The 27,538-nt window shown below is 43.8% G+C and overlaps 1 protein-coding gene across 3 annotated transcripts in view; it reads right to left on the bottom strand.

The window, feature by feature from the left end:
• acoxl (acyl-CoA oxidase-like) overlaps nt 1–27,538 on the bottom strand; it is a 294,551-nt gene that overhangs the window by 138,570 nt on the left and 128,443 nt on the right. For all 3 annotated transcript variants that reach the window (XM_067985091.1, XM_067985090.1, XM_067985089.1), the window contains exon 12: nt 3,001–3,154. In XM_067985091.1, coding sequence (XP_067841192.1) covers nt 3,001–3,154 — 154 coding nt within the window. The remainder of the gene's footprint in view (nt 1–3,000; nt 3,155–27,538) is intronic.

The raw sequence follows: 27,538 nt of genomic DNA, 5'->3' as shown, positions 1-27,538 counted from the left end.
AACGTAAAGACAAGAACTGATTCATGATGAGGAAAGTGCCGATTTTCACCTGAGGGTGCGGATGTATTGTAGCAAGAGACTGATGGGTGGCTACACGTTGGTGAATGGGGCCCCACCCTCACAAAGCTATCAGACCCTGTTCCCCAATACTGCCAGATCCCGCCATCTCCAATACAGCCAAACTCTGACCCCCGACTGCTCCAAATGCCCCTCAGTCCAACTGAACCCCAGACTCCCCCCCCCCACCACCCCGCCCCACCATTCCCAGATCCAGGGGCCCCTGTTAGTGCTCACAAATCCTTAAGACTACAATTCCAGTGCTTCTTAATCCTGGAACTGCCCGATGTTCCACGATGCTGAGACGTCCCTCCCTAATGCTGCCAGATCCTAGGAGCCAATACTCAGTGATCCCAGGCTCCAGAACCTGCCCTTTTGTTCTGAGAACCTTCTTTTCCAATGTTCCCAGCACCTTAGGACCACTTCCCCCACCCCCAAAGTGTTCTAGACTCCTTCAAACTACTGCTTGATTCTGACTCCCAATCCCAGTACTGCCAGATTCCCGATATCCGTGATATTCAATCTCAGTGGTCCCAAATCCCAGGGCCACAGTCAATGCTGATAAGTTAGTGTCCCTGATAATACAACTTGGCATTGCACCCAAGTACTTACAAAACCCTCCATTCACTGCTAGCAATGACACGGGACATGTGCTAGTATTTTAAAGGATGTTTGGGTGGGGGGACGGGGGGGGGGGTGGGGGGACAGGGGGCGGTTAGTCCAACTTTTTGTAACGCATCACATAATGCTTCCTTTCTGTTAGAATAACCAAATTGGTAAGGATTATTTCCACTCCACTATCGGAGATCCCTTTATCAGTCACTATACCGGCTACTCTGGAATTCTCTCCCAAAATTATTTTGCTTTGTTATCTCTCCATGATGAAGAAGATCCATCAACCCAATTGATCTAATCCTTCCAGAACATCAACACTGCCATCTGCCCATTACAGTTAGATTGTTTCTTAAATGGTCCAAGTCTCCTGGCATGAGCCATTCTTCCTGACGACCTGTTCCATTTGTTGATCTCTTCCATCTGCCTCTCGTTTCCCTTCTCCCCATGGCAGAATATTTCTTCTTTTTCTCCCCCTGCTCAATGCCTACTTCTTATTTTATAAACCACTCTGAGATGTGTTTTTTTTAATGTGAGGTGTGCTACAGAAATGAGTTGCTGTTGAATATTGCAGACCTGATTTGCAGCCTTTGCCGCATAGTTGCAAATTTTGTTTGCGACGTTATATTGTTACCCAGTGATTTAACTAGTCTGTCAGCTTCCTGCCCCCCATCCCCAGTTTTCATCAAAATGGGTTTTGAGGGACCTACCTGTGACTCAGCTCTGATTGCTCTGGCTCCAGAGAGATATGAAGAAGAGAAAAAAAAAAGTGTGAAAGAAAATAAAATGCAGAATGCATCAACATTACAGACACGTGGGTACTAAAGGCAGGGTTGTGGGTGTCGATGGGTTTGCAGCTTTTTAAAAAAAGACACTTTTTTTTCTTCATTCCTTTCAAGCCACCAAGCAACTTCGTCACAGATAAGTCAAGAGACAGAAGAAGATTGGGCGATAAAGCAAATAAAGTCACTACCACTGTATGCACGGAAGGAGGCTGGGAGCACGAGACTGATAGCCATATTCACCAATGGTAATTGGGGCGCATACGTTGGTGTAAAGTTACTTTCCTCTTTAAGAGGGGTAGTCATGGATGGGTTAAAAGGATGAGAAATTTTGGATCTACCACATCATCATTCCTTTAAAATGTTTATTTTAAAAATGTATCATAACTGATCTGCACAACTATTAAAACTGTTTCTACATTCATGTAAAATGGTACATGTAACTCATTACAGAATTTTTCTAGAAGGTTCCAGTATTACTGCTTGACTGAGCCTCCTTATACTTCTCCCTCCAAAACCTTCTGCCTTCTTGCCACGAATTGCCACCTATCTCGCGACTGTGTTTTTCCTTTTGTTGAGTCCTTCTATTTTACCTCCCTGCAATTCTAACTGCTTCCCAGTTAGACCACTCCTTTCCAGATGCTTCCCCCCACCTCTTAAAGTTCTCCCTCAACAAAACTAATGTAGCAATGATACACAGCAAGAAGCAACAGCACGCAATTTGGAACTTCAGTCCATCACACTGCTATAGAAAGAAGGTAAGACTTGCATTTATATAGCGCCTTCCATCACCTCAGGACAACCCAAAGTGCTTCACAGCTAATGATGTACTTTTGAAATATAGTCACTGTTGTAATTCAGGGAACGCAGCAGCCAATTTGCGCGCAGCAAGGTCCCACAAACAGCAATGTGATAATGACCCGATAATCTGTTTTTGTGATGTTGGTTGAGGGATAAATATTGGCCAGGACACTGGGGAGAACTCCCCTGCTCTTAGAATCATAGAACGATACAGCACAGGAGGCAATTCGGCCCATCGTGCCTGTGCTGGCTCTTTGGTAGAACTATCCAATTAGTCCCATTCCCCTGCCCTTTCCCCATAGTCCTGTAATTTTTTCCCTTCAAGTATTTATCCAATTCCCTTTCGAAAGTTACAACTGAATCTGCTTTCACCACCCTTTCATGCAATGCATTCCAGATCACAACCACTTGCTGTGTACATTTTTTTTTCCTCATATCACCTTTGGTTCTTTTGCCAATCACCTTAAATCTGTGGTCTCTGGTTACTGACCCTTCAGCCACTAGAAATTGCGCCATGGGGTCTTTTAGGTTCACCTGAGAGAGAGAAGACGAAGCCTTGGCTTAACGTCTCATCTGAAAGACGACACCGAAGTGTCAGCCTAGATTTTGTGTTCAAGTCTCTGGACTACAGACACCATATAATGGATGTTCCAGTGCCTAAATGTACTTTCCTGAGTTCAGGTTTCAAGAGCTGACCACGCACTTTTAGCACTCTTTGAAGGGAATACTTTCAGTATGATTTACTCACCATACCGCCAGTGCACTCTCTACAATCTTGCAAACAGGCTAGATTTTCCCAGGTGCTGTAAGCTTTCAGCCCTGCTACCAGTGCCTGCAAAGAACGATTATTGACCAGGCTCCTGCCTTGGTACATATCTTCATCCAATATCTCTCCTGCATACCTGTCAGGAAAAAAAACACATGAAACCAACTTTGAGACCTCCACAAATAAGGCGTAACACGACAATACAACACGATAGATTGTAACCTCTGATAAAGGCTCGTTTCCTGCAATTCCTTCACTAATAAAGGATCATTTTTAATCAGCCCTATAATCAGCCCCAGCATCCTTGGGTCGGAAAAGGGCAAAATATAAACAGCCAAGTTTGCAGCTCCTATTCACATTCAGTGACCAATGCTGGAAAATGCATCTTGCGGACATCAAATGAAGGTAGAGTTGGGCTCAGCCCCTCCGCGCCACTGGTGAAACTGTACCCCAGTGTAAATCACTGCCGCCCAGAAGAGCAGGGAAGAGAGGAAAATTGGAGGGACAAAAAAAATAATTTTTTATTTGAATCATCAAGGTGGTGTTTTAAAAAAACTGAAATCCACTCTAATTCCAAATAATATATTTCTTTATTATTGCGATGTTTCAGCTCACTCTATTGTTAAAAATTTATTTTTGGGTGTCAATCTTACTGTTCATCAAGATGGTCCACATTGTACAGCATTGTCAGCAGCAAACAATCCCACGGTCAGGTATTCTCAGCCGATTACTGAGTGCAGCTCCGTCTATTCAGCACCAATCCACAACACAAGAAAAACACCCTCTACTGCACCAGTATGACCTGTTTCTACTATTCACATTAGAAATCTGTACTAAGGCCCAAGTGACTGAGATTGGCAATTTGTCGCCAATTTGTATCAAATTCTAGCCAATTTTCTGCTGGGGGCCTGGACTCGCAAGGAACTGGGCCAAGAGACATGTGCAATTACTGAGTGGGATGATATGGGGGTGGATTCCACCCCTCTCAAATGTTTTCGGAGTGTGTTTTATGTTTCCCCCTTTCAATCTGCTCCAGGTCTTGGAATTGCCCCTGATGTCAGCAACTAAAAAAAAAATCAGCCAGTAACTATGATCCATTGGAGGGCAGAGGTGGGCAGGGCAGTGGAGTTCATTTTATGATCTACCTCCTGCTCACGACACAACAACTTCCATGAGGGGAAAGGAGAAAAACAGTGGGGGAAGGAGAAAACGAATGCACAAAGAAATAGTTGTTGAAGCAAGGGAGGTAGGTAGCAAGGTGAAGCATTTTGTGACAGAGCTCCAAAGAGCAGAAGTGCAGTGATTACAAGAAAGCCTACCAGTGGTAGAGGATGATGAGCAGTAAAGCCAGAGCCGGAGCAGTGGATGGTATAGATTAGGAAAGGATTGTTCAGATACAGTGCAGCAAGATAGTGGAGGGGTTTGAGGACGTCGTATTGGGGCACATGAAGCTTAGGACTCTCTGTAAGAGAGAATTTGGGACCACTGGGTTCTGCATTAACTAGAGCTTGTGAGGAAGAAAGAAGGTTGGCAAGGAGGACATTCGAGAAATCAATTCCAGAGTGCGATGAAGACATAGATCAGGGCATCAGCAGCGGGGCTGGAGACCGGGCGTAACAGGAAACATTCCGGAGTTGGGAAAATCCAGTCCAGTGGCTACTCACTTGATCTAGGACAGGAAGGTCAGCTCTGGATTCAGCACCATCTAGTTCAGCTGCAGCGGGCAACTACAGGATTGATTGATAAATCTGCTGCCAGAGGCACCTAGGTGCTGGTGGATGGCCTGAAGGGAATTCGGGTTCATTCAACACAGTGTTGGACAGATAGTCGGAGGGTACAGCGACAGCTTTGGAGCCAACGTTGTTGGAGGAGATGTAGAATCGGGTGTGGTCAACATACAGGTGAAAGGTGGACCCTATGCTTGTGAATTATGATTGGAAAATTGTGCACGGCGCGCAAATTAATTTCCAGCATGCACTGCCAGCCAGCAGTACAAAGTCCGAAAATTGCCCCTCGCAGAAGCAGGTAGCTCCCAGCTGTGGTGAGCTGGCCAAAGTGGCAGGGCTAAAGAGGGAGGGAAAATTAGCCAGCGTTCTCCCTCTCGATTGCTTTGTAGAGAGGGATGCCGTGGGTGTGAAGTTAAAACAGGTTCTGACTCGACCGTGACGTCGCTACAATCCAACACCAACCCTAGATTATCCAATTGCCGTTTTTCCCGTACATTTTAAACAGATTAATGCCAGCATTGAAATAACACCGATCAGAAAGCCTACTCTTCAATTGATTAGACTCCGACACGGTAAAGCAACCACTTGGACGAGGTATGAGAGCGCTGCTGGTGCCGGCAAAACCGTAGCCCAGGAGAGGAATGGGGAGGGGAGATTTTCTGTAAATTTCCAATTGATGAAAATTTTTTAAAATATGAGAAATGTAAAGAACCAGAGATGAAAGAGAAAATGCATAAGCTTTAAGTACAGTTACAGTAAAGCAGCTGATTCGACTTGAAATGAATTCAAAGACTGATTCAAAGGTTCTAATCCGAAGAATGTGGTACACTGTCTGTTTCTTCAGCTTGTAAATGTGGTCTCAGAATTAGTTGTTTACTGTAGAAAAACAAGTTACATGTCAGCTTGACTCTGTTAATAGCACTCTTGCCTCTGAATCTAAAAGTTATTGGTTGAAGCCTCATAACTTTGACTTGTGCACGTAATCTAGGCTGACACTTCAATGCAGTACGAAGGGAATGTTACATTCTTGCAGGTACTTTGTTTTTGGATGACATGTTAAACCGAGGCCCCGCCTGCGTTTTCATGTCCATGCAAAGACGCAGAAGTTACAACATGTAAATAGACCATTTGGCCCAACCATTACATGTTAGCGTTTACACCGTGCACTAGCAAGTGGTCCGAATCGCTTTACCTGCTCCTCCATCCTCTTCAACGTTTTTCCTTCATCCATATATCCAATCTATTCTTGAATACTAACATGGGGGGAATTTTAAGCCCCCATGATGGGCGGGACAGTGGCGGGGGTAGGTTAAAATTTCAAAAATCTGAAACCTGACCCCAAAGCGCCTTCAACTTCCGGTTTTAACGGAGGTGGATTGGGGAGGGGGAGGGCGCGAGTAACTTGTTCTCGAGAGGCGGGTCAGTAATTTAAATATGTTAACGAGGCTGCGTGCCTCAGATTTTAGCAGAATTTCACATTTAACGGCTGCGGGCAGAGTTTCTCTGGGCTCGGGAAACCCGGCAGCTGAAGGGAGGTGAAAACATCCGAATCCAGCAGGTAAGTGCCTTTGCAGCACTGCTTGTGGACTAGGAGCAGCAGGAGTGCTTCCCCCCACCCCTCCACTCCAGCCCCTCAAGCTAACCTGCCGCAATCGGCCTCCCTCCCCTCGATCCACCAACGCCTGCGCCACCCCCCACCCCGATGTCCAGGCAGACTCGCGTTCTGAAGGTCCCCTGCGATCTTTCTCCCGCTCCCTGTTCTGAACTCTTACATTTAATCTTGTATCTATGGGTCCTCTTTCCGGACCCCTCAACTACTGGTAACTGTATGCTTATATTTACTCTAACTTTAAACACTTCTATCATATTGAATCAGGCCAGGATCTACTCCGTTAATGGTAGGGCGTTGGGGAGAGTTATAGAACAAAGAGATCTAGGAGTACAGGTTCATAGCTCCTTGAAAGTGGAGTCACAGGTGGATAGGGTGGTGAAGAAGGCATTCAGCATGCTTGGTTTCATTGGTCAGAACATTGAATACAGGAGTTGGGATGTCTTGCTGAAGTTGTACAAGACATTAGTTAGGCCACACTTGGAATACTGTGTACAGTTCTGGTCACCCTATTATAGAAAGGATATTATTAAACTAGAAAGAGTGCAGAAAAGATTTACTAGGATGCTACCGGGACTTGATGGTTTGACTTACAGGGAGAGGTTGGATAGACTGAGACTTTTTTCCCTGGAGAGTAGGAGGTTTAGGGGTGATCTTATAGAAGTCTATAAAATAATGAGGGGCATAGATAAGGTAGATAGTCAAAATCTTTTCCCAAAGGTAGGGGAGTCTATAACGAGGGGGCATAGATTTAAGGTGAGAGGGGAGAGATACAAAAGGGTCCAGAGGGGCAATTTTTTCACTCAAAGGGTGGTGAGTGTCTGGAACGAGCTGCCAGAGGCAGTAGTAGAGGCGGGTACAATTTTGTCTTTTAAAAAGCATTTGGACAGTTACATGGGTAAGATGGGTATAGAGGGATATGGGCCAAGTGCAGGCAATTGGGACTAGCTTAGTGGTATAAACTGGGCGACATGGACATGTTGGGCCGAAGGGCCTGTTTCCATGTTGTAAACTTCTATGATTCTATTGTCCTGTAACCTACACTGTTCTGATTAAAAATACTCCAATTCGTCAAGTCTTTCTTCGTATTTGTATTTCTTCATACCTGGCGGCATCCCAGTGAATCTGCGTTGTACCCTCTCCAAAGCCTCATTGTCCTTCCCATTGTGTGAAGCCCAATACTGTGCATAGTATTCTAACTGAGCTTTTAAGTAGGCTTTTATGTAGGCTCATTATTACCTCTTGACCTTTATATTCTATGCCTCATGATGAAATCTATAATTCTATTCATTTTTTTGTGTCCTCATCAACCTTTAATATCCTGTGAACCTGTAGCCCTCTGCTCTTCCACAGCACCGAGCCTAACTTCCATTCAGAGTATAATTACTGCTGTCATATTTTTACCAAATGAATTAACTTTTTCCTCTGTTTTGGTATTATCTGAAAATTTCAGTACCGCTTCCTCTAGGCCTATATCCAAATCATTGATGTCCAAGCACTAAACCCTGTGGGACACCACTACCTACTTCCACCAGTCTGAAACTGCATTAACTCCTGCTCTCTCTTCTAACCAGTATTTAATCCAGTTTGCTATCTTCCCCCTAATTCCATACCCCTTCATTTTCTCTGATAATCTCCCCTGTGTTGCCTTGTCACAGACTTTCCTAAAGTCCATGTACACTACATACTCTGTATTTCCCCTATCTACCATGAGTGTTACCCCCTCAACTAATTTTATGAGGTTTGTCAAGCACAATCGTCCCTTTTGAAATCCGTGCTGGCTACTTCTAACTATTTTCTCTTTATCTGGACATATGGTAATTTCATTCTTAATTAAAGGTTAAAATTTTCTTTACTGCAGATGTTAAGTAACTGGCTCCCTTTTAAAAATGGGTACCACAGTGGCACACATCCGCACTCAGTAGAGCTCTGAAATATAATTTTGAGGGCCTTGGCAATTTCCTCCCTCATCTCCCTCAGGATCCTAGGATGTATCACATCGGGTTCTGGCACTTTAGTGTAACAAACTTACCTAAAAATGTTCCTTTTATAAACTGTAATATCGCTTATCTCTCTCTCAACCACCTCAGGACTCACCTCCTCTCCACCATTTTTCTTTAGTAAAGACAGATGCAAAGTACTTACTAAATATTAAAAAAAGATCGCACGGTACTGTTTGAAGAAGAGCAGGGATTTCTCCTCAAAACATTCCTCCTTCAACCAACACCACCGAATACAGTTTAAATGGTCATTTCATAGAACCATAGAAGTTTACAGCACAGAAGGCCATTTAGCCCATCGCGTCTGTGCCGGCTCTTCGCCAGAGCAATCTCAAACTAATTCCACTACCTTACTCTACCTCTGTAATTCCTCTGCTTCAAATATTCATCCATTTTTCCCTTAAAAGATACAGTGGCCTTTCCCTCAACTACTCCCAATGACAAAACATGCCATGCTGAAACAACTTCATGCATCAAGACAATTTCTCTTAACCTCACTCTCTTGGAGATATTGTTATATTAATGGCCCCTCATTACTGACTCCCCAAACAGAGGAAATAATTTATCCCTATTCACCTGTCAATACCCATCAGAATTTCAAAAACCTCTTATTAAATTTCCAATTAGCCATCTGTTTCCTTTCCCTGGCGTTATCCTGGTGAATCTACATTGTATGCGCTCTATGGCTTTAATGTCCTTTCTATAATGGACTACTCCAAACGGCATATAGTACTCTAACTGTGGCCTAGTCATTGCCTTGCATAATTTATTATCTCTTTACTCTTGTACTCTACTGTACTTATGAATATTAATGCTCATTGTTATGATGCATGATAATGATAATGAAAAAGTTTTCCACTTCTCAAAGAACTTACTGATTTGTTTTATTTGGAGTTAAGAATGTGATGGATCTAAAAACTTTGATATTGTTAACGGTTACTTCTCCTCAGGTACTGTCCCACTCCCCTTCAAAGCTGCCGTCATCACCCCCCTCCTCGAAAAAACCTACCTTTCACCCCTCTGTCCTTGCAAACTACCGCTCCATCTCCAACCTCCCTTTCCTCTCCAAAGTCCTTGAACGTGTTGTCACCTCCCAAACCCGTACCCACCTTTCCCGCAATTCCATGTTTGAATCCCTCCAATTGGGTTTCCGCCTCTGCCATAGTACTGAAACGACCCTTGTCAAAGTCACAAATGACATCCTATGTGACTGTGACCATGGTTAACTATCTCTCCTCATCCTACTCGGCCTGTCAGCAGCCTTTGATACGGTTGACCACACCATCCTCCTCCAATGCCTCTCCTCTAGGTGGGTGGGAATACGCTCACCTGGTTCCATTCTTACCTATCCAGTCATAGCCACTTCTCTCGACCCCTCCACTGCCTCTCATTTGTCACACTGCTTATTCGACATCTAGTACTGGACGAGCAAAAATTTCCTCCAAATAAATATTGGGAAGTCCGAAGCCATTGTTTTCAGTCCCCGCTGCAAACTCCATTCCCTAGCTACCTATTCCATCCCTCTCCCTGGCCACTAGCTGAGGCTGAACCTTGGCGTCCTATTTGACCCTGAGATGAGCTTCCAACCACATATCAGCTCCATCACTAAGACCACCCACTTCCACCTCCGTAACATCGCCCGTCTCCGCCCCTGCCTCAGCTCATCTGCTGCTGAAACACTCATCCATGCCTTAGTTACCTCCAGACTTGACTATGCCAACGCTCTCCTGGCTGGACACCCAACTTCCACCCTCCATAAACTTGAGCTCATCCAAAATTCTGCTGTCTGTATCCTAACTCGCACCAAGTCCCGTTCACCCATGACCCCTGTGTTCGCTGACCTTCATTGGCTCCCGGTCCGGGAATGCCTCGATTTAAAAAAATTCCCATCCTTGTTTTCAAATCCCTCCCTGGCTCGCTCCTCCCTATCCCTGTAACCGCTTCGAGATATCTGCGCGCCTCTAATTCTTGCCTCTTGCGTATCCCCGATTTTAAATCGCTCCACTATCGGTGGCCTTGCCTTCAGCTGCCTGGACCCTGAGCTCTCGAATTCCCTCCCTAAACCTCTCAGCCTCTCTATTCTCCTTTTAAGACGCTCGTTAAAACCTACCTCTTTGACCAAGCTTTTGGTCGCCTGTCCTAATATCTCCTTATCAAATTATGTTTGATAACTCTCCTGTGAAGCACCATGGGATGTTTTTACTAATTCAAAGGTGCTATCTAAATGCAAGTTGTGGTTGTTGTTGTTATTGTCATCAAGCTGACAAAATACCCATACTGATGGCAAAAGGCAATTACTTCTATAATGTAATTTCTTATACTTATGTTCAACTGATTTGCTGTTTGTAGGACTCTATGCAAACTGGCTGCCACATTTGACAACAAAACAATGACTACATTTTATGAGATAATTCATTGGAAGTGCGCTAGGATATCCTGAGATCATGATAAGGTTCTATATATAGGCAAATTCTTTCCTTCTGTGATTTTTAGTGGACCGTTTCCTGTCGTTAAACTGGAATGAATGCTTTTATAAAGTGAAATTAAGAAATTCAATTAGTATGCAGAGTGAGATTAAATTTAGAATTAATACTTGAAGCATAAAAGCAGAGAGTAGTGGTTGTTTTTCAGACTGGAGGGGAGTATACAGTGATGTTCCCCAGGGGTCAGTATTAGGACCACTGCTCTTTTTGATATATATTAGTGACCTGGGCTTGGGTATAGAGGGTATAATTTCAAAGTTTGCAGATGACACGAAACTCGGAAATGTAATAAACAATGTGGGGGATAGTAACAGACTGCAGGAGGACATAGACAGGTGAAATGGGCAGATGAAATTTAATGCAGAGAAGTGTTACGTGATACATTTTGTTGGTAGGAAGAATAAGGAGAGGCAATATAAACTAAATGGTACAATTTTAAAGGGAGTGCAGGAACAGAGAGACCTGGGGGTGTATGTACACAAATCTTTGAAGGTAGCAGGACAAGTTGAAAAGGCTGTTAAAAAAAGCAAATGGGATCCTGGGCTTTATTAATTGAGGCAGAGTACAAAAGCAAGGAAGTTATGATAAACCTTTATAACACACTGTGTTCAATTCTGGGCACCACACTTTAGGAAGGATGTCAAAGCCTTAGAGAGGGTGCAGAAGAGAATTACTAGAATGGTATCAGGGATGAGGGACTTTAGTTATGTGGAGAGACTGGAGAAGCTGGGGTTGTTCTCCTTAGAACAGAGAAGGTTAAGGGGAGATTTGATAGAGGTGTTCAAAATCATGAACAATTTTGACACAGTAAGTAAGGAGAAACTGTTTCCAGTGGCAGAAGGGTCGGTAACCAGAGGACACAGATTTAAAAGAGCCAGAGGCGACATGAGGAAACATTTTTTTACGCAGCGAGTTGTAATGATCTGGAATGCACTGCCTGAAAGGGTGGTGGAAGCAGATTCAATAGTAACTTTCAAAAGGGATCTGGATAAATACTTGAAGGGAAAAAACTTACAGGGCTATGCGGAAAGAGCAGAGGAATGGGGCTAAATAGATAGCTCTTTCAAAGTGCCGGACAGGCACGATGGGCCGAGTGGCCTCCTCCTGTGCTGTACCTACTATGATACTATGCTAAAGAGGGGAAGTTTGCAAAATTCTTTTCATGTAAAGAATTATTAGAAAGTGAAATGCGTTATCACAAGTGGCTATTAACACCAAATCAATTAAGACATTTAAGAGGTAAGAAAGAAAGACTTGCATTTATATAGCACCTTTCACGACCTCAGGACGTCCCAAAGTGCTTTACAACCAATTAAGTCATTTTGAAGTGTAGGAATCGCAGCAGCCAATTTGCGCACAGCAAAGTCCCACAAACAGAACTCCCCTGCTCTTCTTCGAAATAGTGCCATGGGATCTTTTATGTCCACCTGAGGGGACAGGCGGGGCCTCGGTTTAATGTCTTATCAGAAAGACGGCATCTTCGACAGTGCAGCACTCCCCCAGTGCTGCACTGAAGTGTCAGCCTAGATTATGTGCTCAAGTCTCTGGAGTGGGACTTGAACCCACAACCTTAGGGGCTCAGAGTTGAGAGCATGACCAACTGAGCCATGGCTGACACCTAAATAGATGAAGATTTATACTGAAGAGGATGGAAATGGAATTAGACCAGATGATGTGGAGGTAGCATCGGTTCAGGCGCAATGGGACAAATGGCCTTCTTCTGGAGTGTAAGTTCTATGACTATTAAATGCTTATTTCTGAGGCATAAATAGCCAGTTGATAGATGACACATTTTCCACTAATCAATATCAGTTAATCAATGGGGGAAAAAAACCTCAAGTTTTACGGTAATTGTGAGATAGACTGAATCTATTATAATGAAACTATCAGTTACACTGTAAGTGAATAGAGATATTTCAATTTTGTCTCCCCACTATAAACAGACCCTATTACTTAGTAACGTTTTCTGAGAGCTGCAAGGATCATTCGGTATGCCAATAGTTAATGTACTACAGCATTTTAAGATGCAGTGGTTTCACTTAAAAGTGCAATGCAACAGCAGCATAAATGAAAAAAAACACATCTAAATGCCACAAGAATACAGAAGGCACTGCAGCATTAAGTAATAAATGGTGTCAGCATAAAAAAACAACAGAAATTACATTGGCAGTAAAGAGGAACTTAGTCCTGATTAAAGCACGAAAAATGATGGCACTTTGCCTGCATGTCAGGAATTTAAACAGCTTTCTTCCTGGTTGGAGTTGTATTAAATTAATGAGCTACGCATGATGTCAGAATGAAAACGTTTCACACTGCACTACTCTCTCATGTTCCGTCAATGATAGCTTTGCACGTACCCTCTATTTTTCACAATGACAGAAGTTTTCCAATTTTTAGTGCTCATCTATTTTATACTCAGTCTCACTTGCATGTCTATTTTAATTTTAATTGGCATAACTTATTCACATGCTCCCCCAATTTTCTGTCCTTACCCAAACTCGCCTGAAGGCAGTGACTCACAGTGGAGCACTGTCCAACAAACAGCGGGAAGCCTCACCTCCCCCTGCAGCTACACTTTACATGAGAGTCTAGACAGCGGGTGCCAGTGGACGGTTCAAACGTGCGAGAATTCAAAGCCAGGATCAATCTCCTGATTCTCACCCAGGTCCACATGTACAACAGTAAATTTATATCCTGTTCCTCGTGTCGCCAAACATCTGTGAGCACTTTGTAAAAGGGAAGAGTAAACACTCAGCTGCAGAGGGAAGAGAGACAGTAGAAGAGATGGGTTTCAGGGAACTTTTGAAGGCAGAGCGAAAGGTAGCAAGGGACAGTGGTTTCGCTCTAAAGATTAAGGGTGTAATGGCTGAAAGATCGGCCCCAGATGGCAGATCGATGAGAACAGGAAACGAGGTGCAGAAATCCAGAGTCAGAAGAACAGAGGATATACATACTTGTACTGTCCCAATTTAATCAGGACATCCAGGTTTTGCAAGTGAATTTTAAACCTGTCTACAGCACCATTCCCAAACTTTTAAACCATTCCCCATCGAAGCCTAAAATTGTTGGTCATAAGACCTCATTTTAGAGTGATTGGAATTGGTAGATAAAACAGGTCTGAAATGTTAATGTTTTGTTTCTCCCACACTTCTAAGTTATACCTAATTGTATTCTGACAGCATAACTTTTACTCCTTAAACTATGCAACATCAATGTTAATCCCTCTGAACGACAAGTGTGAAAAAGCAAATCAAGCACATTCCAGATCGAACTCTTTGTTTTTGTGGAGATCATGGCAATGCACAGACCAGGAAGGTCTCAAGTTCAATCCCCAGTCTGTGCAGAATTAGGTGATCCCCAACAAGGCAGCAATTGGAACGCAACAATTTAGCTCACTGCCCCTACGTTAGGAAACAGAAAATCGGCCAAGCTTTCCACTCTTGATTTGTTATCCAGCAACTCCTGCTCAAAGTGGACATGTACCGATGTCAGGTCAGGAAAGGTTCGGGCTCAGCTACGATGCCCACTGTAGTTGAATAGCCCACCAACGCATGACTATCAGCCAGTTGGCGGCCTGTAGGACGGTATCATCAGCGAGGACGCATGCCTTTGGGGAAGGAGGAACGATTGGAGTGAAGAAGAAAAAATAAATGATAAAGCCAAGAGAAAGTTCCAGCTTGCAATTTTCTTTTAAATTTTGCTTCTTAAAAAAATTTTTTCCCCCACCAGTTCTATCCCTCCCCTCCTGAAAACAGTAAGTCCTTGTTAGGATACAGTTGTGATGTGGAGATGCCGGTGATGGACTGGGGTTGACAATTGTAAACAATTTTACAACACCAAGTTATAGTCCAGCAATTATATTTTAAATTCACAAGCTTTCGGAGGCTACCTCCTTCCTCTTTCCACATCGTTCACCTGAGGAAGGAGGTAGCCTCCGAAAGCTTGTGAATTTAAAATAAAATTGCTGGACTATAACTTGGTGTTGTAAAATTGTTTACAAAAGGATACAGTTGCACAGGTTACTCTCCGTAGGTTTAAATCCACATGCACCACAGAAAAAGGAGGGGGACTAGTCCTGTCCATCTAAAGCATGCAAGCTGAGATATGTGCGGCAATAGATTGTCGTGAATGGATGGTTGAAAAAAAAATTCACCAAAACTGACATCTACTGAGCGTGCCGGCGTGTTGTTAAGTATTTTTTGGCACCTCGCCAACCTACCGAGAACAAAAAAAGGAGCCAAACGCCACAGACTCACATCTTCAGTACAATATACAGTTTTTTTCCTCTGCTTTGGTCTCATCATCTCTTCATGTTCTGACTTAAGTAACCCGACCACAAACAGAATGTTCTAGATAAATATGAAGATGCGTTCACAGAGATTTACACAAACAAATATCTGTAATGTTTACAGCCACTCTTTTTTTTTTAAAAGAGAAAAAAAGCATTGTAAATAATTATTTAAACCGTGAAACATTGTTATGAAAGACGACACCTGGATAGGACCCTTCACACGAGGCTCCCGCCCACATCCTTCATCTGCTGTGTCAGCATTGGCTCAGTGGTAGCACTCTCGCCTCCGAGTCAGAAGGTCGTGGGGTCATGCCCCATTCTAGGTTGACGCTACATTGCAGTAGTGAGGGAGTGCAGCACTGTCGGAGATGGCGTATTTCAGATGAGACGTTAAACCGAGGCCCCCATCTACCCCCTCAGGTGGACGCAAAAGATCCCAAGGCACTATTTGAAGTAGAGCCGGGGAGTTATCTCAGTGTCCTGGCCTATATAACTAAAAGCATCACTAAAAACAGATGATCTGGTCATTTATTTCATTGCTGTTTGTGAGACCTTGCTATGTGCAAATTGACTGCTGCATTTGCCCACATTACAACAATCATTACACTTCTATTCCATTGACTGTAAAGCGTTTTGGGACGTCCCGAGGTCATGAAAGGCGTTATATAAATGCAAGTCCTTTCATTGCTGCCATGCCATCATGAGAGGCAGCTATTCTCTCAATCTCCTCAGCTACGCTACTCGCTCAGTCACGTACGCGCAATCACAGTGTATTCCCCATTGCCAGTTCAGTGGATTTGCTAGCTCAATAAAGAATTTTAAATCTGAAATCGATAGATTTTTGCTAGCCAAGGGTATTAAGGGATATGGAGCCAAGGTGGGTAAATGGAGTTAGGATACAGATCAGCAATGATCTCACTGAAAGGCGGAACAGGCTCGAGGGGCTGAATGGCCTACTCCTGTTCCTATCTGAGGAATTGCAAATGGAACTGAACACTGCAATCATTGGCAAACAGCTCCACTTCTGACCTTATGATGGAGGGAAGGTCATTGATGAAGTAGCTGAAGATGGTCGGGCCTAGGACACTGCCCTGAGAACTCCTGCAGTGATGTCCTGGGGCTGTGGTGACCGACAACCACAACCATTTTCCTTTGTACCAGGCATGATTCCAGCCACTGGAAAGTATTCCCCTTGATCCCCATTGACCAGTTTTACTAGGGCTCCTTGATGCCACACTCGGTCGAATGCTGCCTTGATGTTAAGGGCAGTCACTCTCACTTCCCCTCTGGAATTAAGCTAGTGTCCCTGTTTGGACCAAGGCTGTAACGAGGTCTGGAGCTAAGTGGTCCTGGCAGAACCCAAACTGAGCATCGGTCAGCAGGTTATTGGTGAGTAAGTGCCGCTTGATAGCACTGTTATTGAGGATGTGAAGGCCTTAGAGAGGGTGCAGAGGAGATTTACTAGAATGATTCCAGGGATGAGGGACTTAAATTACGTGGATAGACTGGAGAAGCTGGGATTGTTCTCCTTGAAGCAGAGAAGGTTGAGAGATTTGATAGAGGTATTCAAGATCATGAAGGGTCTAGGCAGAGTAGATAGAGAGGAACTATTCCCATTGGCAGAAGGGTCAAGAAGCAGAAGGCACAGGTTTAAGGTGATTGGCAAAAGAACCAAAGGTGACATGAGGAAAAAACTTTTTTACACAGCGAGCGGTTAGGATCTGGAATGCACCGCCCAAGGGGGTGGTGGAGGCAGATTCAATCATGGCCTTCAAAAGGGAACTGGATAAATACTTGAAATGAAAAAACGTGCAGGGCTACGGGGATAGGGCGGGGGAGTGGGACTGGCTAGATTGCTCTTACAAAGAGCCGGCGCGGACTCGATGGACTGAATGGCCTCCTTCCGTGCTGTAACCTTTCTATGATTCTATGATTCCATTACTTTGCTGATAATTGAGATTAGGCTGATAGGACGGTAATTGGCCGGTTTGGATGCGTGCTGCTTTTTGTAGCCAGGACACACCTGAGCAACTTTCCATATTGTCAGGTAGATGCTGTAGCTATACTGGAACAACTTGGCACGGGTCGTCAGCACTACAGCTGGGTTGTTGTCAGGGCCCATAGCCTTTGCTGTATCCAGTGCACTCAGCCGTTTCTTCATATCATGTGAAGTGAACAGAATTGACTGAAGATTGGCATTGTGATGGTGGGGACATAAGAACATAGGAAATAGGAGCAGGAGTAGGCCAATCAGCCCCTCGAGCCTGCTCCGCCATTCAATAAGATCATGGCTGATCTGACCCTAACCTCAAATCTAAATTCATGTCCAATTTCCTGCCCGCTCCCTGTAACCCCTAATTCCCTTTACTTCTCGGAAACTGTCTATTTCTGTTTTAAATTTATTTAATGATGTAGCTTCCACAGCTTCCTGGGGCAGCAAATTCCACAGACCTACTACCCTCTGAGTGAAGAAGTTTCTCCTCATCTCAGTTTTGAAAGAGCAGCCCCTGGATTAGTTTCACCCATCCTTGGGAACATCCTTACCGCATCCACCCGATCAAGCCCCTTCACAATCTTATATGTTTCAATAAGATCGCCTCTCATTCTTCTGAACTCCAATGAGTAGAGTCCCAATCCACTCAACCTCTCCTCATATGTCCACCCCCTCATCCCCGGGATTAACCGAGTGAACCTTCTTTGTACTGCCTCGAGAGCAAGTATGTCTTTTCTTAAGTGTGGACACCAAAACTGTATGCAGTATTCCAGGTGCGGTCTCACCAATACCTTATATAACTGCAGCAATACCTCCCTGTTTTTATATTCTATCCCCCTAGCAATAAAAGCCAACATTCCGTTGGCCTTCTTGATCACCTGCTGCACCTGCATACTAACTTTTTGATTTTCTTGCACGAGGACCCCCAGATCCCTTTGTACTGCAGTACTTTCCAGTTTCACGCCATTAAGATAATAACTTGCTCTCTGATTTTTCCTGCCAAAGTGCATAACCTCACATTTTCCAATATTGTATTGCATCTGCCAAATCTCTGCCCACTCACCCAGCCTGTCTATATCCCCCTGTAGGCTTTTTATGTCCTCCTCACTCTCCACTTTCCCTCCCATCTTTGTATCATCTGCAAACTTTGATATGTTACCCTTGGTCCCCTCCTCCAAATCGCTAATATAGATTGTAAAGAGTTGGGGACCCAGCACCGACCCCTGCGGAACACCACTGGCTACAGGTTGCCAGTCCGAGAATGAACCATTTATCCCAACTCTCTGCTTCCTGTTCGATAACCAATCCTTCACCCATGCCAGAATATTACCCCCAATCCAGTGATTCTTTATCTTGAGCAATAATCTTTTATGTGGCACCTTGTCAAATGCCTTCTGGAAGTCTAAATACACTACGTCCACTGGTTCCCCTTTATCCACCCTGTACGTTATGTCCTCAAAGAACTCAAGCAAATTTGTCAGACATGACTTCCCCTTCGTAAAGCCATGCTGACTTTGTCCTATTAAATTATGTTTATCCAAATGTTCCGCTACTGTCTCCTTAATAATAGACTCCAAAATTTTACCCACCACAGATGTTAGGCTAACTGGTCTATAATTTCCAGCCTTCTGCCTACTACCCTTTTTAAATAAGGGTGTTACATTAGCAGTTTTCCAATCTGCCGGGACCTTTGCCGAGTCCAGAGAATTTTGGAAAATTATTATCAAAGCATCCACAATCCCTACTGCCACTTCCCTCAAGACCACAGGAGGAAGCCAAGAAGGATCATCCACTCGGCACTTCTGGATGAAGGTGGTCGCGAAAACTTCAGCCTTGTCTTTTGCACTCAGATGCTGGTCTCCATCATTGAGGGTGGGGATGTTTGTGAAGCCTCCTCCTCCCATTAGTTGCTTAATTGTCCGCCACCATTCGCGACTGAATGTGGCAGGACTGCAGAGCTTTGATCTGATCCATTGGTTGTGGGATCGCGTAGCTCTGTCTATAGCATGTTGCTTCTGCTGTTTAGCATGCATGTAGTCCTGTGTTGTTGCTTCACCAGGTTGGCACCTCATTTTCAGGTACGCCTGCTGCTGCTCCTGGCATGCTCTTTTACACTCCTCATTGAACCAGGGTCATCTGGCTTGATGGTGATGGAGAGGTGAGAGATATGCCAGGCTATGACATTACAGATTGTGCTGGAATACAATACTGCTGCTGCTGATGGCCCACAGCGGCTCATGGAAGCCCAGTTTTGATCTATTCTTAATCTATCCCACTGAACAAAGCAGTAGTGCCACATGTCACGATGGAGGGTGTCCTCAGTGTGAAGATGGGATTGGTCTCCGCAAGAACAGTACGGTGGTCACTGTTACCAATACCGCCATGGACAGATGAATCTATGACAGGAGACTGGAGAGGATGAGGTCAGTAGGTTGTTCCTTCGTTAGTTCCAGACAAAACTGAAAAAATTGCAACCTCACCGTGAGCCTCCCAATTGAAATTAACTACGTGTCATGAAATTGCTGGATTTATGGCGTTGATGTGAATTAATCTCGTCGCAACCATTTAGGGCTGGTAATTCATTACGTGAGCGCCCTGTTAATGACATGATTTAGGGTCCTGACATGACACTCAACCTTGGAGGCCCAGAAAGGGAACAATGATGCTGTGGAATCTCACTCCAGCAGGTACTGAATTGTTCCGAGAGGTTTTAAAACTTTTTATCTGTCTTGGCAAGATGTTTGTGCCAGTCTTGGCATCCACACACCTGGTAGTGTCGGAAGGCAATAATCTTCAAGGTGGAAAGCTGTTTCGACATTCAGAAATGCAAATTAGCCAATTTCTTTCAGAAAATAACATTTTGGGTTACAGTATATGAGTAATGACGTGGTAAGCGTAGGCTGCGTGGGAGGAAAAAGGTGACTTTGGCTCCCAAAGCTCTCCACCAATGGGGATTTCCTCCTGTCAGTTCTGTGACTGTTGTAGATTAATTGATAGAGATTGATTGCTGGTGATTAGTCAACAACTCCATTATCACTGTATCATGTGACCACCAAGATGGTAGAAGGCGATCTAGATAAACTAGAAGTCTTTTTCCGTCTAGCAGTTCCTATGTTCCTATGAAAGCAATTCCATTCATCAAGTTGGACAGGGCCGCTGGTTCTTTACTTTATGGATCAAGAATGTTTGTACATTTCGCATATCTACCTTGTCGTTCACTCATTAACTTCTCAAAGACCAATGCAACAATTCCCACGGATAGAGAATTGGCTAATTAACAGAGAACATAGGGGTAGTGGGGTCATTTTCAGAATGGCAATCTGTAGCTAGTGGTGTGCCGCAGGGATCAGTCCTGGGGCCTCAACTATTTACAATCTGTATCAATGACTTGGATGAAGGAAGCGAGTGTACTGTGGCCAAATTTGCTGATGATGCAAAGATAGGTGGAAAAGCAAGTTGTGAGGAGGGGACAAAGTGTCTGCAAAGGGACAGAGACAGGTTAAGCGAGTGGACAAAAATTTGGCAGATGGAGTATAATGTGGGAAAATGTGAAGTCATCCACTTTGATAGGAAGAATAAAAAAACCAAAATATTATATAAATGGAGAAAGACTAAAGAATGTTGCAGTGCAGAGGGATTTGGGTGTCCTTGTACATGAAACACAAGAAGTTAGCATACAGGTGCTGCAAGTAATTGGGAAAGCAAATGGAATATTGGCCTTTATTTCAAGGGGGAATGGAATATAAAAGCAGGGAAGTCTTGCTACAACTGTACAGGGTGCTGGTGAGACCACACCTAGAGTACTGCGTACAGTTTTGGTCCCCTTATTTAAGGAAGCATTGGAGGCAGTTCAGAGAAGGTTCACCAAGTTGATTCCGGGTATGGAAGGGTTTTCTTATGAGGAAAGATTGAACAGGTTGGGTCTATACTCATTGGAGTTTAGAAGAATGAGAGGAGATCTTATTGAAACATATAAGATTCTGAGGGGGCTGGACAGGGTAAATGTGGAGAGGATGTTTCCCCTCATAGGGGAAGCTAGAACTAGGGCAAGGTCTCAGAATAAGGGGTCGCCCATTTAAGACGGAGATGAGCTGAAATTTCTTCTCTCAGAGGGTTGTGAACCTTTGGAATTCTTTGCTCCAAACAGCGGTGGAGGCTGAGTCATTGAATATATTCAAGGCTGAGTTAGACAAATTTTTGATCAGCAAGGGAGTCAAAGGATATGGGGAACAGGTGGGAAAGTGTAGTTGAGGTAAAAATCAGATCAGCCATGATCTCATTGAATGTGGAGCAGGCTCCAAGGGCAAAATGGCCTGCTCCTGCTCCTATCTCTTATCTTCAAATGTAACTGGGTTACAATGTCCTCTTCTTCTGCTTGTTTTTTTAAACTTTGTTCTTATTTTTCCTTTCTGTCTCTTTTTTCTCTCTCCCTTTCTTTCCCTCTCTTTCTGTGTCTAATTTGACTCTAATTCACCTTATTTCCTTCTCCGTCGTTCGCTCTGTTTCTTTCTCTATCCTCAAATTTCATTAATTAAGGAGATAGACCACTGGGCATGACATTCAGGAGGTCCCAGATGCGAGTTTGACCTCACTACGCTGTTATCAATTCGCACTGTCAGCAATTTGCTGCACAAATATAATGCGATCTGAAGGGTGAGGTAAAACATCCAATTAACATTGTCCGCCACGGGATGTGCCTTTCCAGCAATTTCTGGCCCATTGGAATGTCCAGAGGACGTGAAAGATACTATATAAATGCAAGTTTACATGTAGTTCCACGGCATAATGGACATTATAGAACTCAATTCCCAAAGCACCAGTAAAAATCCCAGAACAACATTTAATAAAATCAGTGGCCGTAATGGAATCTCCTACATGATACAGACACCCCTTTTTTTATAAAACAGCACAGCACATTGTTTGACTCACCATGAGCAATGCCAAGGGAGACCTGCTATTTAAATAAATAAATTTTGTGTCTACAAAGTGCCTGTCATACTCCAGATGTCACTTTGTTACAGATACAAACAATATTTGAAGAAAAAGAAAGCTAGTCTTTTAAATTATTTTTAAAATTTGTTCCCAAACTGCAGAAGGAAGAATGTAACAAGTAGCCTGGGATTTACAACCAGCAGCTAACCTCAAGAGAAATAATACCTACTAATTGAACTCAGAATGTCTTTATTAGTCTGCAACTGTCCTCAGGGCCTATTAGACTTTGCGGCCTTAAAGGCAGCAGGATAATACATTGTGTGCTACATGGTATAACTAAGGCAAGAAGAAAAACATTGCATTTATAAAGAGTCTTTCATGACCTCAGGACGTCCCTAAGTTTGTTACAGCCAATGAAGTACTTTTGAAGTACAGTTACTGTTGTAATGTAGGAAATGCGGCAACCAATTTGCGCACAGCAAGGGCCCACAAACAGCAATGAGACAAATGACCAAATAATCGGTTTTAGTGATGTTGGTTGAGGGATAAATACTGGCCAGGACACCGGGGAAACTCCCCTCCTCTTCTTCTTAAAAGTTCCATGGGATCTTTTATGTCGACCTGAGAGGGCAGACCGGGCCACGATTTAACGTCTTATCAGAAAGACTGCACTTCCGACAGTGCAGCACTCCCTCAGTACTCCACTAGAGTGCTAGCCTAGATCTTGAGCTCAAATCTCTGGAGTGGGACTTGAACCTTCTGACCATGGTTGTCAACCATTTTACACACAGCAGGATCTGGCAACCAGCAATGAGATGAATGGCTAGTTAATCTGGTTTTTATGGTGTTGGTTGAGGGAGGAATATTGGTCAGAACACTGGAACTCAATGCTCTTCTTCCAATAGCGCAATGGGATCCTTTAACGTCCACCTGAACCAGCAAATGTGGTCTCAGTTTAATGTGTCAACGAAAGGATGGCACCTGCCCCACTGTACCGCTCCCTCAGTACTGCCCTGGACTGTTATCCTAGATTCACATGCTCATATTCTGGAGTGGGGTTTGAACCAGTGTAGTTTGCACATATTGTATCTCATCAAAATACGTAGGTGTAACTAGCTTGATGCAATCAGCTTTCTTGTGATTTCAATCACAAAGTGTCATATCGACCCAGTCAGCTCTGTAAAGGAGAGATGTATAAAGGATAATCTGATCGTTAAGACACAGAGAAACCTCTAAATGGCATTATCTTGCTGAATAGCCACAAAAGGGGTTTAGCATTTTTTTTTGACTAATCATATGGTACATTTCGCTTCTGTGCACATAAACAAGCCAAAACAAAGCAAGTGCGTGTAATAAAATGTGAGTTTGTTGCTTGGGATGAAAATGCATATGACTGTAAGGTTGTGCCAATAAAATTAAAAATACAAATACTGGACTATATAGGATACTTATGTTTTCACAAGATCAAAGGTACATATGGAACAGGGTGACTCTCTATCCAGGAAGTTCCCTCATCACAACATCCTACTGTTCATTAAACATTTCCATGAATTTCATCTCCACGCCTCTACCCAGAATTCTACTAAAGTATGGATCATTCCACATGAAAAAGAACTTATCAGTCCTAAATTTCCTCTCTCAGGTTTGAACTGGTGCCCCTTTGCCCTACTGTCACTGATTAACACGATGTAGTGTCCTGCATTTACCTTTTCTGTTCTGTTTACTATTTTAAATACCTCTATGAAGTCTCTGCTTTGTCACCTTTTTTTCCAAGGTTGGCGAGCCCACAGTTCTCCAGTCCTGTGAGACTAGGGATCAGTCATAGGGCTCTTCTCTGTACTGCCTTCTGGGCCTGAATGTCTGCCTCGTGTCAGTAACCAAAACAAAGGTGCTGTCTGATCAGAGCTCTGTACAGTTTTAACATGACAACCTTTGACTTGAACTCTTCTGTTTTTCACGCATAATCTAAGCTCAAGCTCCAGTGCAGCGCTGAGGGAGTGCTGCATTGTCAGAGATGCCGCCCTTCAGAAGAGATGTTAAACCGAGGCCCCATCTGCTCAAACACCACCGCGGCTCAGGCGGACGTAAACGATCCCGTGCCATTATTTGAAGAGGAGCAGGGAATTCTCCTGTTGTCCTGGCCAACATTTCTTCTTCAATCACCAAAGACAGATTAAGTGGTCGTTCATCCAACTACAGTTTCTGGGATCTTTCGGTGTACAAGTTGGCTGCTGCATTGGCCTGTATAGCAAAAGTGACTGTACTTGAAAACAACTAACTGCGTGTGAAGTGCTTTGGGATGTTTCCAAGACATGGTATGGTGAACATTAGTGCAAATCTTCCTTTTATATGGTTTAGCATTCCATTTGCTGTATTGATTGCTGCTCCGCAGGGACTGACCATGTTACAAACACTCAGTAGGGATGCGCCGTGCAGTGCAAAACGATTGAAAGTGGGAACACCTACTACATCGTGTAACACAGTGACGTTTGTCACCACTGACATGACCCTAACCTGAGTCCAACTGCAGCACTTCCCACCACTACCCTAGTTGAGATCAGCTGACTCAGCACAGACCAGGGATGTATCACAGGGGTTTCAACCAACTAACACCTTCACAAATGGAAGTTCTAAGGTCTTTGCAGCAAATCCACGGCACAGAAATCCATATTTGCTGTAAAAGGACTGGCTGAAAATATTAAAAAAGGTGCCACCTGCTGGAATTTTTCAAACATTGCAATAATTTTTTGTTTAGAAATTCAAGCAAAAAATTTGATGTTGGAAACTTCTGAGATATAAGTAGCATTGGTGGATAATTCATTTCATTTTTGCATTGAAGTGTACTGGAGACCTTTACGTTATTAAATCTTCTGATCATGAAAGTCACCTCTGTCTGCTGGCAGTAAAGGGTCCTGTCTGGGATGACTTTGGCAAGTGTTCATCCAGTTCCTAGCCTGTATCACAAAAGTGCCCTAACTTGGCACTAATTAGCAACTTCACTTAGGGACGTTACGAAATGGCTGGTGTGGGCAATGGAAAAGTGTCACTCTGGTGCAACATGGGTGCTCTGCCAAGGTTGAAACAGAAGTATATCGTTGGGGTAAAGTGAACCAAAAGAAAGAAAGACTTGCATTTATAGAACGCCTTTCACGACTTCAGGAAGTCGCAAAGCACTTTACAGCCCATGAAGTACTTTTTGAAGTGTAGTCACTGTTGTAATGTACAAAGCGTGGCAGCCAATTTGCACACAGCGAGGTCCCACAAACAGCCACGTGATAATGACCAGATAATCTGCTTTTCAGTGTGGGCTGAGCGATAAGTATTGGCCAAGGCACCGGGGAGAACTTCCCTGGCTTTATTTGGTATCTAACCGTACTCTACCTGACCGTTGTTAGAAAGTGCTTGACGTTTGGACTGGGTGATTGAGATGGAAAACCTTCCATACTCCAGCCCTTATCTCAAACAACACAAAACATTTTTTTTTGAGTCCATTGTTCTTACGTTGCCTTGGACAGCCTGCGGATGTGATACGGGACTGTACAAATACAAGTTCTTTCTTCTAAAAAGCCCTCATCTGAGTTTATCCATTTGTTCGGAATAGCAAGCCGTCAATTTCAAAACTGATGAAGTAAAAAGGAAAATCCAAACAGATTTGCCAGTCTATCTTACAGAAAGACTTTAGGATTCCTAAATGCTGCCTCGAGCCACATTTAGTGGTTAGTCATCCTCGCTGGGTATAGAGCTGCAGGTACCTACACAATCAGAGCCTACAATGTCCAACTTCAGGTTGAAAACAACACTTAACATTCCAAAAGCTACAGCCATGTTATTCTGCCTTGCGCTGCACCACTTTAATACGTCGATGGCGATTTATCTATATCACAAGGCGAGTTGCATGCTGTTCATTTCATAGAATCACAGAAAGGTTACAGCACGGAAGGAGGCCATTCGGCCCATCGAGTCCGTGCCGGCTCAATGCAAGAGCAAACCAGCTAGGCCTTCAAAAGGGAACTGGATAAGTATTTGAAAGGAAAAAATTTGCAGGGCTACAGGGAAAGGGCGGGGGAGTGGGAGTAGCTGGATACCTCTTGCACCGAGCCGGCGCGGACTCGATGGGTCGAACTGCCTCCTTCCATGCTGTAACCTTTCTATGATTCTAGTCCCACTCCCCTGCCCTATCCCCGTAGATCTGCAAATTTTTTCCTTTCAAGTGCTTATCCAGTTCCCTTTTGAAGGCCATGATTGAATCTGCTTCCACCATCCCTTCCCCCCGCCCCCGGCAGTGCATTCCAGATCCTAACCACTCGCTGTGTAAACAAGTTTTTCCTCATGTCACCTTTGGTTCTTTTGCCAATCACCTTATATCTGTGTCCTCTGGTTCTTGACCCTTCCGCCAATGGGAACAGTTTCTCTCTATCTATTCTGTCTAGACCCTGCATGATTTTAAATACCTCTATCAAATCTCCTCTCAACCTTCTCTGTTCCAAGGACAACAACCCCAGCTTCTCCATTCTACCCACGTAACTAAAGTCCCTCATCCCTGGAATCATTCTAGTAAATCTTTTCTGCACCCTCTCGAAGGCCTTCACATTTTTCCTAAAGTGCGATGCCCAGAATGGGACACAATACTCCTGCTGTGGTCGAAACAGTGTTTTATAAAGGTTCATCATGGTTTCCTTGCTTTTGTACTCTATGCCTCTACTTATAAAGCCCAGGATCCTATATGCTTTTTTAATCACTTTCTCAACCTGCCCTGCCACCTTCAATGATTTGTGCACATATACCCCCAGATCCCTCTGTGCCTGTACCCCTTTTAGAATTGTGCCTCTAGTTTATATTGCCTCTCCTCATTCTTCCTACCAAAATGTACCTCTTTGCAATTTTCTGTGTTCATCTGCCATGTGTCTGCCCATTCCATCAGCCTGTCTATATCCTCTTGAAGTCTATCACTATCCTCCTCACTGTTCACTACACATCCAAGTTTTGTGTCATCTGCAATTTGGAAATTGTGCTCTGTTCACCCAAATCCAAGTCATTAATATATATCAAGAAAAGCAGTGGTCCCAGTATCGACCCCTGGGGAACACTACTGTACACCTCCCTCCAGTCCGAAAAACAATCGTTCACCACTAGTTTCTGCTTCCTGTTACTTAGCCAATTTTGTATCCATGCTGCTACTGCCCCCTTTATTCCATGGGCTTCAATCCTATTATGCGGCACTTTATCAAACGCCTTTTGAGAGTCCATATACACCACATCAACCGCATTGCCCTCATCAACCCTCTCTGTTACCTCATCAAAAAACTCTATCGGGTTAGTCAAACACGATTTGCCTTTAACAAATCCGTGCTGGCTTTCCCTAATCAATCCACACTCGTCCAAGTGACTGTTAATTCTGTCCTGGATTATCATTTCTAAAAGCTTCCCCACCACGGAGGTTAAACTGACTGGCCTATAGATGCTGGGTTTATCCTTACACCCTTTT

This window comes from Heptranchias perlo, chromosome 5 (genome assembly GCF_035084215.1).
Source record: "Heptranchias perlo isolate sHepPer1 chromosome 5, sHepPer1.hap1, whole genome shotgun sequence".
Classification (NCBI taxonomy): Eukaryota; Metazoa; Chordata; class Chondrichthyes; order Hexanchiformes; family Hexanchidae; genus Heptranchias; species Heptranchias perlo.
This window is presented reverse-complemented; position numbering and strand designations above follow the sequence as displayed.